General features: G+C 49.3%; 1 protein-coding gene across 3 annotated transcripts in view; it reads left to right on the forward strand.

Annotated features, from left to right (window-relative positions):
• Positions 1-19,001, forward strand: part of USP32 (ubiquitin specific peptidase 32) — a 192,673-nt gene that overhangs the window by 152,251 nt on the left and 21,421 nt on the right. For 2 of the 3 annotated variants that reach the window (XM_077311223.1, XM_077311225.1), the window contains exons 16-21: positions 3,390-3,549; positions 10,634-10,788; positions 13,105-13,186; positions 15,040-15,114; positions 16,459-16,597; positions 18,852-18,957. In XM_077311223.1, the coding sequence (XP_077167338.1) occupies positions 3,390-3,549; positions 10,634-10,788; positions 13,105-13,186; positions 15,040-15,114; positions 16,459-16,597; positions 18,852-18,957 (717 nt within the window). The remainder of the gene's footprint in view (positions 1-3,389; positions 3,550-10,633; positions 10,789-13,104; positions 13,187-15,039; positions 15,115-16,458; positions 16,598-18,851; positions 18,958-19,001) is intronic. The other variant, XM_077311224.1, reaches the window with a different exon arrangement.

The raw sequence follows: 19,001 nt of genomic DNA on the forward strand, positions 1-19,001 counted from the left end.
TCAGATATAACTCAGGAAAGCTTCTGCCACAACCCCAGCAATCCAGTCTAAGACTGTCGAAATCTATGGTCTTAGGGCAGCTAATCTGCTGAGAGGTCCAGTCCAGGCTGCCCGTCAGCCCTGCCAGCCCAGAGACGCGGTCCAGCCCCAGGGGGTTTCTTCGCCGATACTCCCGCCACTTGAGGGCTTGCGGAGAGAGGTGTAAGGGCAGCTAATCTGCTGAGAAGCTAGCGTGGTGTCGTGTCTTGAGAAAAAGGGCTGTGGCCTGGAAGGGATCTGGTTCGAATGTGAGCTCTGCCAAGCACACGCTTTGACTGCTCTCTCCAAGCCTCAGCCTCTACCAGTCTCACCTTGATTCATGCCCCCAGGTTGCCTGGCATTCCGGCATCTCTGGGGCCCTTTTGAACCTAGGCTGCGATGTATTTCACATGCACTCTGAACCTGTCGCCATAAAACCTGCATGTCTCCCCTGTCTGGTGCCCAACCTCCCTTTGCATCCCCCTGGTGTTCTCAGCGGGGCGCTCTTATTTCTTCCGCCCTTGTAGAATGCGGAGACGAAACAGAGTTGTTACAAATTAGATCAAAGGTAGGCCATCTGGCACGGCCTGGGAAACTTAACACCCTTTCTGATCCTTTGCTCTCCCGCCATAATTCCAGTGTCCCCCTCCCCTATAGTATGGGTCCTATATATGTAACCAATGTGCCTATGTTAAATGTCTCTGCCAAGAAGTTTGCTCAGTGCTCCTTGGCTGCCTTCAGTCTTTTGTATTGCCTACTCAATAAAGCTTTTCTTTGGATTTCAAATGGAGATCTCGGATGCTTGCTTTGAGAGGACTTTACTAGCTGAACTCTGCCCAGTTCATGACAGCCTGCCTTCCAGGGTTGGTTGTAAGGACTGGAACAGGCTGCAAGGTTGCATCCTGAGGCTTCTCCTGCTGAGGCGAGTGGCACTTCTGCATGTACTGTATACCTCCCAGTTCCCTGTGTGCCCTACGGGTGCCCTGCTTGTTCCCCACTAGCCCCTACTGCACTAGGGGGTGGGCCGGGTTGGGGGGGGAGATCACAGGGCACCCATGGCAGGTTGCAACGGCCAGGTTTTGTTCCATGCTGCTTTGGGGTGATGGCTGTATCTGAAGCCCTGCCCCAGGGCTAAAGAAGATTAGCCTTTAAGTCCTGGAAAGCTGTTTGGGCTGCCCTGGGCTCAGCACCGCTGCCTCCCTGGAAGCAGTTCACTCTCCTTCTTTCCCTTTAATCCGCTTTGCAATCCTAATGAGCTTTTCGCCAAATCTTCACCTTGAGGAAAGAGAGCTGGTTTTGAAATGCCTTGGACCCCTTGAGAATTGCCCGGGAATGTGGAATATGTCGCGGCATGTCTGTTGCGGGGTCTGTATGTATGATACGATACGATAACATTTATTGTATGTAGCCAAAGGCCATTACAAAACACAATTAAAACACTATGGTGCAAATACAAATAAAACAATATTTCTCCAATATTGCGTACATAAAATTGTAAACATGGGCTACTGAGTTACAATAAGAGGGATAAAATGATTTATCAAGGTGGAGGCTCCTGTAAAAATGCTTTGGCTCGGATCTTCCTGGCAGCCAGAGCGAAAAGTGCCACCCGATATGAGATATAGGGGTCGACATAACAGGTGACTTTGTCAAAACAGAGATAGGGTGTGAGTTTGGTAATAACTTGGCAAGGAATTTGCCCCTGCGTTCGGAGTACAGGGGACAAGCCAAAACATAGTGGGGCAGGTCCTCCATGGATGGATTTCCATATATACACAGGCGTTGGGCTGTGGGTATTTGGAGATATTGCCCAGAGAGCATGGATCCATGTATGTGTGTAATACCCAGGGAGGGAGGTCTGGCACAAGCCTCCAAATATGTGGAAGGGCTCAAAGGCACTCCTCTCTTGCCCCTTCCAGAAGGGATGTCCGGGGCCTCCTTGAAATCAAGAGAGAAACACTGTCCTTGTCAGTGAAGCTCCTGCGTTTTGGTGGCTTCTTCTCTCTCCCGGCTGTCGCTCTTCGGCAGACTGGCTCTGGGTCATGAAGAAACCTTCCTGGGTTCAAAAACAGCCCAAAATAGAACTGTGTCTCACTGTCTTCAGGGTAGCTGTAAAAGAGTGTGTGTTTGGAGGGTGGGTGGTCGTTAGACAACATTTTGCCAGTGAAGGAAGAGAGATGCAGGCAGCCTGCTGAAGCTTTGATGCCGACTCTTCCTCCGGAGCACCAAAAGACCCAGCTTTGCCACTGGACTTCTCCCACACATTCTCCATGGAAACGAGCATCTTTCACGGCCTGCAAAAGGCCACGCGTGTTGCCAGAAGCGCTCGGATTGTTCTTTGCCCAATCCATTTAGAGTGTTTTCTTTGCGGGGGGTGGGGAGAGCAGTGGAGCTCCCGGTTCAATCCTGGCTCTCAGCAGATGTGGCTTGATCCAGCTGCTGTGGGATTGTTGGATGTTGCCACACTGCTGTCTCACTGCATGTGAGTGGTGCACCCAGGTTGGCAGGCAAAGGCATGGGCTATGTCCGAGCACATTGGCAAGGTTTTTTGGTATGGGGCTAGTAACGATAACAATAACATTTATTGTATATAGCCAAAGGCCATTACAAAGCACAATTAAAACAATAAAGTACAAATACAAATCTTAACACCGCCTGCGGCGCCGCGGACTAAATAATGCGGTAAGGGCTGGTGGGGAGGAGTTAGGGGGGGTCTGTCCGGGATGAGGAAGGGTGCCGATTGGAAGGGTGCCGACTGACAATCAGAGGGCCCAATCGGCAGGCGCGAAGCAATTGCCAGCCGCGTCTCCCTTGCCGCGGCTCGCTGTTGCTCCCTTGCCACTGGCCTACCGGCTCGGGGGCCGCACACTGCCCCGCTAGCACCCGCTGTATTTCAGCTACAGCGGGCTTGATTACTAGTCTGTAATAAAGCTGTAAGGGCTAAAGGGGCGGGCCGAGTCTGTGATAAAAACTCAGAGGGGCCAATCAGGAGCCGTGAAGCACTCCAGGGCCAAGTGGCCAATGGGGAGCCGCACACAGCACGGCTCCCCATTGGCTACTTGGCCTGTCCTCAGCTGTGCCGTCCGGGGAGTCGCCAGGGGGAAGAGCCTTCGCCGCTGGTGAGTCACCCGGAGGAGCACGCTTTGCTGGCAGGAAAGAAGCAGGGCCACCACGTCGAAGATGGTCTTTCCCAGGGAGGCTGCCCAAGACACGTGGTCCACAGGCCCTCCTTTGTAGCAGCACAGCCCATCAGCCAGCAGGCCGCACAATCTGCGTGCTTGGTTCAGGCAGCTCTCTGTACCTTCGCCGGGTGCTCAGCCGAACCCTTCAAACCCCTTGGAGTAAAGCCATCCTCGCTCTTCCCTCCCCAGGTGATCCGGAACAGCAAGACGAAGCAGCCCGAACTGGAGCTCTTCCCCCGCTACCTGCTCTTCCTGAGGCAGCAGCCGGCCACCCGGACGCAGCAGTCCAACATCTGGGTGAACCTGGGTATGATGAGCCTGAGAATGTTTCCTCACCATTTGCCGAGAGGTAACGTTAAGAATACAGCAAGAACCCTCCTCCCGGGAGACCGGCTCCGCTGCCCACGCCGCCCGAGACTTTGGCTCCCCCGCTGCTTGCCAGTGGCCTGGTGACCCCCCTCCCAGCACCTCTCCAATGCTGAACTCTTATCAAAGGTCACAGGACGTTAGCAGCGCTTGCTTTCCTCTTAGGAAAAAAACACAGAACTGCTAGTAGGCAGTTGGAGTGCTCTGGCCTCTTCCTGGGGGCTAAAGCACTGCAGCAGTCAGGGTGCATTTTGGAAGGGTCAGCGGTAGGCTCCCTGCGCATAAGAGACCAGCAGGTCCTAAGCCAGTGGTTCTCAACCTTCCTAATGCCGCAACCCTTTAATTCAGTTCCTCATGTTGTGGTGACCCCCAGCCTTAAATTTATGCAAGGGTTCTTTCACAGAAATTAAACCGAAACTGACCAAATGGCATGATCCATGGATTGGTATTGTATATAAATTGGTTTTTTTCCAAGGTTTCTCAGTTCAGCTCTGCCTCTTGTCCCACCATGTTGATCTCGCTCTTTTCTGCTGCTCCAGACAGACAAACGCTCATCTTAATCTACCCCACAAGGCTGTTGTGTTGATGGCGCCCCCCCCCCACCCCGGCCAAGCTGCTTGCCCTGCTGCAACCCATGTGAAAGGGTCATTCAACCTCCAAAGGGGTCTCGACCCCTGGGTTGAGAACCACTGTCCTAAGTGGCTTGGGCTCCCTGTGACAGAGGAGACTGTGTCTTGTCTGAATTACACAAGGTGTGGGGGCAGGTAGAACCTGCTGCTGCTGCACATCAGACTACAGTGGGGCAACGAGAGAATCTTCATTTGGAGCATTCACTTGTCTTAAAGAGCTTTCTGTTTGCAGGGAAGTTTTTCCCATGCAAATAGAGCTTTCAGATTTGGGACCCCTCCCCTCCCATCTGCATTGGTGCTGAGAATGTTTCCTCACCATTTGCCGAGAGGTAACGTTAAGAATACAGCAAGAACCCTCCTCCCGGGAGACCGGCTCCACTGCCCACGCCGCCCGAGGCTTTGGCTGCCCCGCTGCTTGCCAGTGGCCTGGTGACCCCCCTCCCAGCACCTCTCCAATGCTGAACTCTTATCAACGGTCACAGGATGGATCTTTAAGCCATTGATCAGTTTTGGTTCAATTTCTGTGAAAGGACACTTGCATCATTTTATGGTTGGGGGTCACCACAACATGAGGAACTCTATTAAAGGGTCGCGGCATTAGGAAGGTTGAGAACCACTGGCTTAGGACCTGCTGGTCTCCTATGCCTGTCACTTCAATATTGTGTCCTGTCCTTCTCCTGCATGCATGAGCTTGGCCTGAGCAGGATCATTCCAGAAAAGCATTATCGGTAGATTTTGCTGGACAGGTAAATTGCCCCCCCTCCCCTCCTGAGTAGATTATGCTGTTGCAGAATGCAGGAGTGCCCTGTTATAGTCAGGTTGACCCAGTGCTGGGTGTCTTCCTTCTAGAGATCCAGCGTGCAGACTAACGAAGGCAAACTTCAGAGATCTTAATGTGGTCAGTTTATTCAGATGTCTCCAACCTGGAGAGAAGGGGCTGGAGTTTAGTGCCTGCAATCCATTCTGCTCCTTCAGGGTTCTGCCTGCTCAGTCCTATTTTGTTCTCCCAGCATTACAAGAAAGAAATAACCTCTTACATAGACGTCTATATCATCACAGGCTCTCCCATCCAGCCTCCCCCCCCCCCCAAAAAAAATACAGAAAAGTCAGAAGGATGAAGAGTTGCTGGTTTTTGTACCCCACTTTTCACCCACAGAAACCGAAATAATAGTTTGGAAGAAGTGATTAAGAAGAGGAAAAATTGAAGGGAAAAGGGGAAAAAAAGATCAGAGTCCCTCAGTCAAACCGTCAATGTTCTACAAGCTGCCAGAGCAACGATTGGCTGGCTGGAGCAGGCTTTTATTTCCATTACCGTATATACCCACGTATAAGCCGAGGAGGGCTTTTGCAGTATGAAAAAGGTGCTGAAAAACTAGGCTCATACGCAAGTATATAGGGTATATCAATGTATTGCTTGATATCACAGAATCACCAGTTATTCCACCACTTGTTTTGCGGGCCATAAAATGTGCAGTTACCTCTGCGCCTGTCAAAAGCAGTGCACTCTCCCCCTACCTGCAGCCTTGGCTACGGGTACGTAGCACCCCTCCCTATTCCGGAGCCCTAGATTTTTCATTATGATCCAGCAGCCTGAAATCAGCTACGATCGGCATCAGTTCACAGTTGTAGCAGCAAGGGGTATTAGAAGCTCTGAGATTCTTATGGAGGCAAGGCTGGGTTAGGGGTGGGGTTGTGCCCTTAAATGTCATTCCCCCAGCCCTCCCCCTGCCTGCTGCTGCTGCCTGGCTTTGCCATCTGTTGACACCACCCCTGTGGAATTCAAGTGGACTTGCATTCCCACTTGACCCTCGCTGCACATATACCTGCCAGGAGGAGAAACATTGTCTAAAGGCCAACCCTCTCTGGTCTTTGCAAGATTCCTGCAGTCACCAGGCGTATGGAAAGGGGGCATTTGCTGACACACAGGCCTTTTCAATAAGAGTTGACTTCTGTACTCACACCAAATCTCCGGGGTGTCTATCTTAACCTCTCGTTCTGCCAGCCTGTAGATAAAAAGTTGTGTTGAAAGCACACACCCCTCAACTCCCCCAGTCCTTTATAATCAATAGCTGTTTGCTTGAGCAAATTTGTATGGGAAAATCTGCCAATGGGCCATCAGAATCTTAACTCAGCCTCTTAAGGTGGGAGCTGCTTTGCACTGAGCATATCAAATTTCTTAATTCAAATTTGTGGGCTCCCCTCCAGGTGCTGTATTGGACCACAATTTGGAATGGTTTTTTTGCTCTCCTCTGATTGTTAAAAAAAAAAATCAATTATTAATCTTTCAGTGTCCCTTACCCCGTATGCTTTCTTGCTGTAATCTTATTCCTGATCCTCTCTTCTTTAATTGCAGAACAATGCTGTGTGTGTGTGTGTGTGTGTGTGTGTGTGTGTGTGTGTTATAGAGAGAGAATCTTTTGCTTGGTGTGTCAAGGTAAAAGAGAACTGTGCTGATTTCAAGAGCAGCTGGTGATTTTTTGGCTCTTGAGTTACAGTTGCATGCAAACCATTTGCGGTTGGTCTATATCAGGGGTAGTCAACCTGTGGTCCTCCAGATGTTCATGGACTACAATTCCCATGAGCCCATGCTGGCAGGGGCTCATGGGAATTGTAGTCCGTGAACATCTGGAGGACCACAGGTTGACTACCCCTGGTCTATATCACGTTTAAAATGATTATCTAAGACAGGGGTCCCCAACCATTTTGAGCCTGTGGGCACCATTGGAATTCTGATACCGGGTGGCGGGCACAACTGCAAACTGGCACAAAATGTCAAGGAGCTAGTTTATGTATAACTCTAATAGTAACTCTTCGACATTTCTTTAGAAGTTCTGTTTAACAAGATAAGTTTCTTATCTGCACAGCCAAGCAGAAGCCTTTCTGGACCCTGCCTGATCAAGCCCACCTTCTAAGAGCACTTGGTGGACACCAGGAAAGGTGTTGGCGGGTGCATCATTTTGGGTACCCCTGGTTTAAAATGTGAACAAAATCTCTCTGCATGAATACAGCAGTTGTTTTCTGCTCTCAGGAAGCTGCTTTTACCAATAGAGGACGGGAATGATTTCTATTGATTCTCCTCTGATGCTGGCCCATACATCACAGTCTTCCCTAAATCCCTGAGGCAGGATTCTGGGGCATGTGGTGAACTACTGTGAGAGGGGAGGTGGAAAATTAAATTCTGTGTGCTCTTCTCCTCTCTTGGTTCTCAGTGGATACGGGCCACTGAATATTGCAAATGCAGATTCTTCTTTAGAAAAAAACACGTCTATTGTGAACTTGTTGTTCTTGCAAACTTATTGGAGAGGGCAACACAGAAGGAAATATGCTGGTTGACATTTCATTTTGGCTTACACTTGTTGCCAGATCAGAATTTCCTTGCCTCTCCCCCCAATTGCCTTTGTGGGTATGGGGATGATATGGTACAGTCAGTTGAAAGTCCAACGTCCCCTGGGGACTGTGAGCTCCCTCTTCCTCCTTGTGTGTAATTGTAGTCCTCCCTGGTGCTCATCTGCACCATCTTGTTGTTGACAAAGGCCAGATTGTACTGAAGGGTGAAACCCTCATTGCATTAGCCATGCCCGATGCTTATGCTGGACTCAGAAGAAAAAAGGAAATCACGAGGCTCAATGATACAGTAGTCTTCTCTATGTTTATAAGTGAAAAGGTTATAACATAAAGTCTAAATGGTCAAACATAAAGAGTCAACCAAAATGGGATCCTAGGTTAAGTGACCCGTTTTCTGTTTTATCTTCATCAGTGGTTGCTCTTCCAATATACTGCCATAGTAGTAGTTGTAGTATCACATTGGCAAAATACTCATCATAATCATCTGGGGATTTCATAAAGTGATGCTTATGCCGGCCATGGTGGCTACAGGAAGAGAGCATTAGGGAATGTGCAAGGAGAGGAGCGTACATAATCCTAACCCTTGGTCATAAGGGATGCAGTGTTCACCCAACCCTTAGAGAACTCTCTGCAACTTCCCAGATACATACCATGGCTTTGCTTTCCCTTCCGAAATAGGGCCATATTAGAATGTGGTAAAATGCTCTGGCAGTCACTGGGGAAATGTGGTTGGAGTGGTTGGAGGCTGGAGGTGGGTGGGGCTGGGGCTCAGTGACAGAGCATCAGCTTGGGGTGCAGAAGGCCCAGTGCAATCCTGAGATCTCCGGGTTCGAGGATCAAGCAATCGGGGCTGTTGAAAGACCTTTCCCCGAGACCCTGGAGAACTGCTGCCAGTCAAAAGACCAGCGGCCTGACTCTTATCAGTGGAAGGGCTGCAGCTCAGTCGTAGTGATCTGCTTGGCATGCAGAAGGCCCTAGGCCAGGCCTTCTCAACCTGGGTTTCCTGACAGCCCTGGAAGGGTTTCTCCAGGGTGGGTGTTAATTAATTTTTTCAAAAAAAATATCAGGTGATATTACAATATATGGTAAGGTGACCAGATTTTAACATTGGTAAAGCGGGGCACCATTGACCAGGGGTTCTTGATTAAAAATTTGGTCTATATGGAGCAACAAAAAGTTTCATAGAACGCATAAACGCTAAATCGGATTGTAATACACACACACACACACACACACATATATACATATACATACACACACACACACACACACACACACACACACACACATGTCTACCTGCCCTCCCCTTCCAAAATGGCACCTCCCAATGTGTTCATTCTGGGTCTTTTAATGCCAGTCTCATGCCTGTTTATTATTTTTGTCCTGGCAAGAAGCACCCTCTATGTCAGCGTTTTCTGGCAGGGGCTCATGGGGATTGTAGTCCATGGACATCTGGAGGTCTGCAGTTTGACCACCCCTGCTCTATGTATTTAGAAGGCTAGATTTATTCCTTGCCTTTCTCTCAGATGGGGACCCAAAGTTGATCATGGCTCTCCTCTCCTTCATTGCAGTCTCAAAACAATCCTGCAAGGTGGGTTAGGCTGCGAATGTGTGGCAGACCTAAGGTGTTACTCAGCATGCTTCTGTGGCAGCAGGATTCTCCCAGATCCTGGACCAACTGACTGCTATGCTGGTGAAAATGCCAGGGGCTTTCAGAACATCTTAACTGTGCAACTGTAGTGCAGTGACAGGCTCAGGACTGGTGCACATAACAGAGCAGAGAGTCTGATCACAGAACTGTATTTAGAACAAATTCAGGCAGCAAAGGTAATATTTCAGCTCACATATACAGTAAAAGATCAATGGGAAAACGGGTAAAGGACAGAAGATGATAGAAGATCAGTAAAAAGATGACCAATATCAATCAGTTAATGAATGTTATGTAATTTTTGGTGGGTTTTTTTGGGGGGGGGGGGGTCTGTAAGTATTGGTGGCCATTTTGATAGCCGTGCTGGTGAGTGGGTGCGTGTAAATACTTGCAAATAAATAGGGCCTTTTATAGTGACGAGGGCGGTAGACAGACAAGCATCCAGTGCAATCTGAAATGGTACATCTTACAGCAAGGGTGGCCAGACTGGTTCTCCAGGTGTCCATGGACTACAACTCCCGTGAGCTCATGGGAATTTAGTCTGTGGACATATAGGGAGCCACAGTTTTGGCCACCCCTGTCTTACAGGAACCTCTCTTTGAGTCCTACACATGCGTGCAGATTGAGACTGACTGGCGGTGATAGATCCTCCCCGCGCCAGGGCAGAACTGGTGAAATGGCTTTAGGCTAAGTCAGGCTCCTGGTCCATCTAGACCCACCTGGGCCACAGACTGGCAGCAGCACTTCAGAACCCCGGGCAGAGAGAGCAGTCTCCCAGCACCCGCTAGCAGAAATGCCAGGGATTGAACCGGGGGTTGTCCGCACGCCCAGCCTGTTGCTCTTCCACGATGCCTCTTACCCTCACTCCAACAGGGTAGGCCTCTGTGATTATCCTCCCATCACAGAAGGGAGACTGAGGCCGGTGAGAAAATGGCCGTCCAGTGAGTGTGACGGTGTGCCAGTCACTCTCTTACGTATCATGTGACATCACTCCCCCATCTTCTTTGTAAGCTCCGTGTATTAGACCTTCATCTGCCAGTCCCACAGTTATGTGTCTTCCAACAAAATCAGAGTCCAGTCAGGCACCTTTAAGACCCACAAAGATTTATTTAAGGTGGGAGCTTTCCAGTGCAAGCACTCTTCCTCAGACTAAGAACTCCCAGCAGGGGCAGCTCCCACACAGCAGGGAGCTCACACCTTTGTGGGTCTTAAAGGTGCTCCTGGACTCTGATTTTATTGTGCTACTTCAGACCAACATGGCTACCCACCTGAATGCATCTTCCAACAATTCCTGATTGTTTACGATGTGAGGTAGGAGAAAGCAGTTCTTAAAACATTAGTGTCTTTGGGGTGGCTCAGTCCGTTGCCAGCTGTGAGTCAAGCACCTTGGCGCCCTCTTCCCCATCTTCCCCTAAATAACCTTCTCTGCCCTCTTGCAAACCCAGGGAACGTGCCGTCTCCCAATGCTCCCCTGAAGAGAGTCTTGGCCTACACAGGCTGCTTCAGCCGCATGCAGACCATTAAGGAGATCCACGAGTACCTGTCGCAGAGGCTGCGGATCAAGGAGGAGGACATGCGCTTGTGGCTGTACAACAGCGAGGTAACCGCGGAGCTTTTGTGTGCGGAAACAGCACAGAGCAGCTGGATGTGGGGGGGGGGGCAACTCTGAAGGCTGGGGAGGTATCTGCAGCATCGGGTGAAAGGTGGGACCAAATGATCACAGAGCCCGGGTTGTATTTGTGTGAGGAACACTGTGCCTTTTGGGAGTGACGGGTAAGAGAATGAATGAATGAATGAATGAATGAATGAATGAATGAATGAATGAATGAATGAATGAATGAATGAATGAATGAATGAAGACGATGACGACGGCAACAACAATAATAATATGCCAAAGCAGACAGCGGGTCTGTTTATGTCTACCATACCTATCTTAGCAAGGGAGCAAAACCAGATTCTGTCAGAGTAGGGAAGGTGCAAAGAGGGGCTCCCATTAGATGGGCCTTCAGGCTCGCAAGAGTAGAAGCCCTGGGAAATGAGAAGCACGGGAGGGAAGAGAATCAGGGGGAAGTATCCCAAAATAGCGATCCCCAACCTGTGGGCCGCAGACCACATGTGGTCCGTCGACTAATTGGAGGTGGGCCACGAAGGGCACCTTCCCCCCCCCCCCGGCCCTTTACTTCATCCCCCCGGCCCTTTACAACACACTTCAGGTGTCATTGTCTCCCATCACTCCCAGATGGGACTATCTCTTTGCAGAGAAAGAAGCTCAGGGTTCCCGTTGATTTGTCACTGTTATGAGTTAAAGTTTCCATGAAAATAAAATGTTCCTGATGTTCATTGTTCAACTACCCCCCCGCCACTGGGCCTCAGTAAAAGGCATTGAGTGGTCCCCGGTGATAAAAAGGTTGGGGACCACTGTCCCAAAATATTGTGATGAACAAACCAGTTGAGCATGGAAAAACCATCATAATCAACCAGGCTAATCCATTTTTTAAATTACTGATTCAGCAAGTCTTAGTTTGGTATACAGAGAGCCAGAGAGCCATCTTGGTGGAATGGTTAGAATTACACCCCTGGTGTTAGTACTTCCTCCCTAGAAAGCCAGTTTGGTGGAGTGGTTAGGAGTGTGGACTTCTAATCCGGTGAGCCGGGTTCGATTCTGCACTCCCCCACATGCAGCCAGCTGGGTGACCTTGGGCTCGCCACGGCACTGATAAAGCTGTTCTGACCGAGCAGGAATATCAGGGCTCTCTCAGCCTCATCCACCTCACAGGGTGTCAGTTGTGGGGAGAGGAAAGGGAAGAGGACTGTAAGCCGCTTTGAGACTCCTTCGGGTAGAGAAAAGCGGCATAGAAGAACCAACTCTTCTTCTCCTTCAGTAATCTCAGGGCTCTCTCAGCCTCATCTCCCTCACAGGGTGTCTGTGGTGGGGAGAGGAAAGGGAACTCAGTTGGAAGCCGCTTTGAGACTCCTTCGGGTAGAGAAAAGCGGCATAGAAGAACCAACTCTTCTTCTCCTTCAGTAATCTCAGGGCTCTCTCAGCCTCATCTCCCTCACAGGGTGTCTGTGGTGGGGAGAGGAAAGGGAACTCAGTTGGAAGCCGCTTTGAGACTCCTTCGGGTAGAGAAAAGCGGCATATAAGAACCAACTCTTCTTCTTCTTCAGTAATCTCAGGGCTCTCTCAGCCTCCCCTCCCTCACAGGGTGTCTGTTGTGGGGAGAGGAAAGGGAAGGCGAATGTGGGAAGTGGTGGTAATGGTCGACCTCAACCAAATGCCTGCAGGAGGAGGTCCCTTTTGCAGGCCCTGCGGAACTGTTCAAGTTCCGTCAGGGCCCTGATCTCCTCAGGGAGCTCATTCCACCAGGTGGGGGCCAGGATGGAGAAAGCTCTGGCCCTGGTTGAGGCCAAGCAAGCTTTCCTGGGGCCAGGGGTCACCAGGAGGGTGGATGTGCTGGAGCATAAGGCTCTTTGTGGGATGTAAGGAGAGAGGTGATCCCTCAGATACACTGGGGGGAAGGCTGCCTTGGTACATCTTGTGGCATTATTTAGCCCTCACAATCCTCAATAGAAAAGCAGATTTTCTAAGAGCCTGTCCTGCGGGGGTCCTAGGCAGCTTCCTTCCCCTTCCAGTCCCCACAACATGTACAGCCTCTGTGAACACCGTCCATACTGATCTCTTCCCCGCCCCAGTCATTGACATGTAACGTAGAAAAATCTGTGGGCCTACAAGGTCAGCACTGGCCCACACAGAACAGTGCTGATGCAGAAAACTCCTTTGGTGTACTGCTCACATCTCTCTTTCTCTCCCCCAAACCTTTCTTTCACCGCATCTTCTCTAGTGGTCTTTTCCTCTGTCGTGGGTTTTTTCCCCTTTAAAGGGAAGTTGGCTTGATAGTTCCCTTTTCCTCTGCAGAACTACCTTACTCTTCTGGACGATGAGGACCACACCCTGGAGTACCTGAGCATACAAGATGAGCAGCATTTAATAATAGAAGGTAAACGAAAACTGAATGTGTCTGTTGCAGATTCTGAGGCAGGTGCATCAGCATAAAGGACAAGGGATTGGGTGACACAGGAGTGGCCAAAGTGTGGCTCTCCAGATGTCCATGGACTACAATTCCCATGAGCCCCTGCAATTCGTGGGAATTGTAGTCTACAGACATCTGGAGAGCCTCACTTTGGCCATCCCTGCAGACTAACAAATAAACGTGTGTTTTGTGGTGACAGATTGTTTCCAACTTCTGGCGACCTTATGAATGAATGAATGAATGAATGAATGAATGAATGAATGAATGAATGAATGAATGAATGAATGAATGAATGAATGAATGAATGAATGAATGACCGCCCCAAACTTCCTGTTGTTACAGTCTTGTTCAGCTCTCAATTGAGCTTCTCGTGTTTCTTCTCATGTTGGACCTTCCTCTTGTCCTCCTGTGTCCAGCTTTCTCCCCCGCATTATTGTCTTTTGCTTGACTTTAACACATGCAGGACCGAAGAAACTTTTGTTAGGTGTAGAAGGCCTGCAGTCGTAAAGTCTAGGTGGGTGAGGTTCCATACCAGATTTACAAATTGCCCTGCCCGGGAGTCACAAAAAGACACTCCCTGCTGAACTAACCAGGCTTGAGTTCAAGACCAGGAGTGGTTGGCCTGCGGAGTTTCAAGCGGGTAGCCACGTTGGTCTAAAGAGAAGAAAAAGTTGCACCTTAAAGACCACCCAAATTCTCAGGGGAGCAGCTTTCAAGAGTCAAAGCTCCCTCGGGCCCTTTCACCCTGATAATCTTGTTGTTTTTTCCGGTGTGACTGAACTTGTCCCTCTCTGTGTGTCTGTTGACCCTCTCTATCTGGCTTCACTGATTGGGAGAAGTCCACACCCGTTCTGTTATCCTTCTGACTAAATTGCCTTAGCATTTGTACTCCCCAGATGGCTGGGTCACATCTATCTCTTGCATTTTTGAAACCTGCTGGCCCTAACTTGTAATAGGAAACTCCCCTCCCACCTACACAGACACCCACCCACACACACACACACATACATGCACACACACACACTCACAAGTGTTGCCTCAGGCCAAAATAGACTTGGCTTGTGCAAGCAGATGCCACAATGAATTTTCCTTCGAGGTGTCACCAGATTCTTTGGCATCCTTGCTGCTGCAGACCCACGTGGTGACCACCTTCGGATTGGGCCCCTTGGTGTTCTTTGGATGCAGTAAGGAACGGGTGGCTGTCCTTCCAGAAAAGAAAGGAAAAGGAAGCCTGCCCCCTTTCTTAAACGTGTGACCCAAAGTTATTTTTTGGATGTCAGAGGAGTTGGTCTCCTTTTCCTTTCCTTTTGGTGTCAGGGGCGTGGCGAGTCAGAGGTGATAAGGGAGGAATAGAGGATGGCATTAGGAAGGAGAAGGGGTGGGGGGAGTGGTTGTAGTGGGCCACCTAGAAGCAAGAACCCACCCTAGAGTGGGCGAAGGGAGGCCAGGAGGAAGGAGTGGGTGTAAGCCATTTTGATCACTTGGCCTGACTTCAGAATCTTGATTTCTGCCTGCCAGTGTGGAAGGTAAGCTATCATTGGGGGCTGAACTGAATAGGTTTCCTTTGAAAAACTCATAGGAGTTTTGTGTGTGTGTATTTTTTCAGCAACAGGGCATATAAATCCTTCTGATTTTGCAGCTCAGCCTCAGAAAGAAGGAGGTGTGAGGGTTTCTCGGGGACTGGAAAGGTCCCAGCCTCCTTGGAATCGCTGTTTTGTACAGGAGAGTTGATGGGAGGGCTGCAGCTCCTCCTGCAGCTGCATTCAAATTTGGAGTCGTGGCATCTTCGCTGAACTTCTTGTGCGATTTCTCTCTTTCAGTCCGAAACAAAGACATGAGCTGGCCGGAGGAGATGTCCTTCATAGCAAACAGCAGTAAAATTGACCGGCACAAGGGTAAGAGTTGGCCTGAAATAAGTCAGCAGTTAAGGCCTGGTGGATGCATGCCTCTAGGAGGTAGAATGAATGGTATTATTACAGACTGCAAGTGAGGAATCCTATTTCTGAATGCTTACCTACATTCTTTTTGAAAGCCCCGCAACTGGAAAACTAGCAAGTCAGGAAGACATGTTCTTCCTGCTTTCCTACATTCTTTTTGAAAGCCCCGCAACTGGAAAACTAGCAAGTCAGGAAGACATGTTCTTTCTGGCCATATTGCCTGTAGCCTGCTTACCCACATTCTTTTTGAAAGCCCCGCAACTGGAAAACTAGCAAGTCAGGAAGACATGTTCTTCCTGCTTTCCTACATTCTTTTTGAAAGCCCCGCAACTGGAAAACTAGCAAGTCAGGAAGACATGTTCTTCCTGCTTTCCTACATTCTTTTTGAAAGCCCCGCAACTGGAAAACTAGCAAGTCAGGAAGACATGTTCTTTCTGGCCATACTGCCTGTAGCCTGCTTACCCACATTCTTTTTGAAAGCCCCGCAACTGGAAAACTAGCAAGTCAGGAAGATATGTTCTTTCTGGCCCCGCCTGTGACCTGTTCCTCTTACCATTCTGATACATGTGTAGACCAGACCAGTAAGTTTGATGTGGGGGGTGGGTGATGGAGAGGACTGTGAGGGTTGCACTCCTTTAAGTGCAGTCAGAGAAAGCTGAGGACTGGGAGGATATCCGTCTCTGATTCTGGCCATTCAGATTCCGACAGCTGGTGTCACCCTTATGTTTGCCAGCCATTCCATTCTGGTTCCATGGCAATTTTTGCATAGGTACCGATATGTGTGCGTGCCACCGATTTAATTCAAGCCATGCCAGTGCTGGAGAGAGCGTGCACCTCGGGGGTTGCCGGGGACGGGGAGAGGGGCACAAACAGTGCTGCCCATGACCGTTGAAGCAGGCCTACCCTGCAGTTTTTGGCTGGCACAAACTATTGGGTGGGCTTGTCCTGGCCAGATGGGAGTTTTTGGATTAGGGGGAGACACAGATGCTGGGGCTTTATGGGTCGGTCGGGGAGGGCTCTAAAGCAGGGGTAGTCAACCTGCGGTCCTCCAGATGTCCATGGACCACAATTCCCATGAGCCCCTGCCAGCGTTTGCTGGCAGGGGCTCATGGGAATTGTAGTCCATGGACATCTGGAGGACCGCAGGTTGACTACCCCTGCTTTAAAGGAGAGGTGGTCAGCTTGAGGTGCTTGTGTGGCCACCCTGATCCCTTCCCCCCCTGCTGACTCCCCCTTCCTTCCTCGATTCCCACCCCGTGGCCGGACACACCCTCTCCAGCTCTGCTCTTCCGCTCTTTGCAGTTCCTACTGAAAAGGGCGCCACCGGCTTGAGCAACCTGGGGAACACCTGCTTCATGAACTCCAGCATCCAGTGCGTCAGCAACACCCAGCCCCTCACGCGGTATTTCATCTCGGGCAGACACCTCTACGAGCTGAACAGGTACGTGACCTCGCCACGACAATCCACGGCTCGGAGGGCTGGGAGGCTTCACTGCCACTGTGGGCCATTCAGAACAGCTCACCGTTTATGGAGCTACGCACACGGAAATGCAGAGACATGGGGAATGGTTGTTAAGCCCCGATTAAAAGGAAGGTTGGCTGGACCGCACTGGCAGTGGCTCCAGGCAGGCAGTTCTCTGCTGCCGAAATAATACTTTGAACGGAGGTGTTGAAACATTATCTATGTTATTTTATTTAAATCAGAGTCCAGTGGCTCCTTTAAGACCAACCAAGATTTATCCAAGGCATGAGCTTTCAAGTGCAAGTACTCTTTGTCAGACTAAGAACTGACCATCATAGCAGTAGGAATATATAAGCAAAAGTTAATCCTGTTACATTAGTAAACTGTGTCACACAGCCACACACATATATTCCTACTGTTATGATGGTCATTTCATAGTCTGAGGAAGAGTGCTTGCACTCGAAAGCTCATGCCTTGAATAAATCTTGGTTGGTCCTAAAGGGGCACCTGGACTCTGATTTTATTGTGCTACTTTAGACCAACACTGCTACTCATTTGAATTTATTAATTTAGATTTTTATCCTGCGGCCCTTCCCTACGGCTCTGGGCACTTTACATAAAATATGTAGAAAATTTACATAGAACAGTATCAGTATAACAATAACAATATAACAGATATCAATATAATAGATAACAATGACATACCAACTAGAACAGCATTTCAACAACAACTTTGACAATCCCTCGGTAGGTTTGACCTCTCAGTTGGGGGGGGGGACCTGTAGATGTTTTGAGTCAGTCGGCCTCAAGCGAATGCCTGGTGGAGGAGCTCCCTTTTGCAGGCCCTGCAGAATGGTGGAAGTTCTGCCAAGGCCCTGATCTCTTTGGGGAGCTCGTTCCACCAGGTGGGGGCCAGGACTGAAAAGGCCCTGGCCCTTGTTGAGGCCAGACGTGCCTCTTTAGGGCCAGGGATCCGCAGCCAGCTGGAAGAGGCAGCTCGTAGAGCCCTTTGGGGGATATAGGCAGGGAGGCGGTCTCTCAGATACACTGGGCACAGACCACGTACGGACTTAGACGTGATTACCAAAACCTTAAGGTTAATCCAGAATTCAACCGGGAGCCAAAACATCACCAAAAATATACACTAAACGTCAAATCAAGAGACGATGTCTTAATGATTGAATTTAATAACCCACAACTGATCTCATAGGCCTCTCTGCCTGCCTCTGCCAGACTGTACTCCTTGGGGAGGCTTATGTCATCCCCCCTCCCCATGCCACGATAGGAATTTTATGGGCAGTATTTGAGCTTAATTTGTATTGGAAATTTTAATCTAGTATAGGTTTTATGTTGTATTTTAGAATGGTACAGGATTTTAATTCTGCCAAGAGAGAGTAGACTAAAAGTTTAAACAATAAGTAATAAATAAGTATATAATCAGTTAACCCCTCCCCCACCAAAAACAAGAAGAAAAAAAAGGCCGTGGTAAATTTATCTTCACCTGACATCCTGTCAGTTTGGGTGAGTGCTTTGTTTCCTTAGGGCAGTCCTGCATAGGCCTAAGTTTTGAGTCTGTTTGGTGTAGTGGTTAGGAGTGCGGACTTCTAATACGACGAGCTGGGTTTGATTCCGCGCTCCCCCACAGGCAGCCAGCGGGGTGACCTTGGGCTCGCCACAGTGCTGATAAAGCTGTTCTGACTGAGCAGTGATATCAGGACTCTTTCAGCCTCACCCACCTCACTGGGTGTCTGTTGTGGGGAGAGGAAGGGAAGGCGACTGTAAGCCGCTTTGAGACTCCTTTGGATAGAGAAAAGCAGCATATAAGAACCAAATCTTCTTCTTCAGTAGTTTCAGGGCTCTCTCAGCCTCATCTCCCTTACAGGGTGTCTGTTGTGGGGAGAGGAAAGGGAAGGCAACTGGAAGCCACTTTGAGACGCCTTTGGGTAAAGAAAAGTGGCATCTAAGAACCAGCTCTTCATCATACAGGGGGGCTTTGGATGTGGTGAATCTCTCTTGCACTTTTAAACGAACATTTTTGGGGTTTTTTTGGAGATTGAAGAAGTACACTTTTTGTACTCCATTTTATTTATGTATTTTAAGCTGCCTTAAGGCAGAAAGGTGGCCAATAAATGTTTGAAACAAAGAGGCTTGTTCTTTGCCGACTTTTGGTTCCTTGATTGAGCAATGCAGCTGATAACTAAATACCTTTATTACTTCCTCTTACGAATTCTAGGACTAACCCCATAGGTATGAAGGGGCATATGGCCAAGTGCTACGGAGATCTGATTCAAGAGCTGTGGAGCGGAACTCAAAAGAACATCGCTCCTTTGAAACTGCGGGTAAGAATTCCCCGTGCGTCACATACAGCAAATGGTAAAACTGC

Source organism: Paroedura picta, chromosome 15 (genome assembly GCF_049243985.1).
Source record: "Paroedura picta isolate Pp20150507F chromosome 15, Ppicta_v3.0, whole genome shotgun sequence".
In the NCBI taxonomy this organism is placed as follows: domain Eukaryota; kingdom Metazoa; phylum Chordata; class Lepidosauria; order Squamata; family Gekkonidae; genus Paroedura; species Paroedura picta.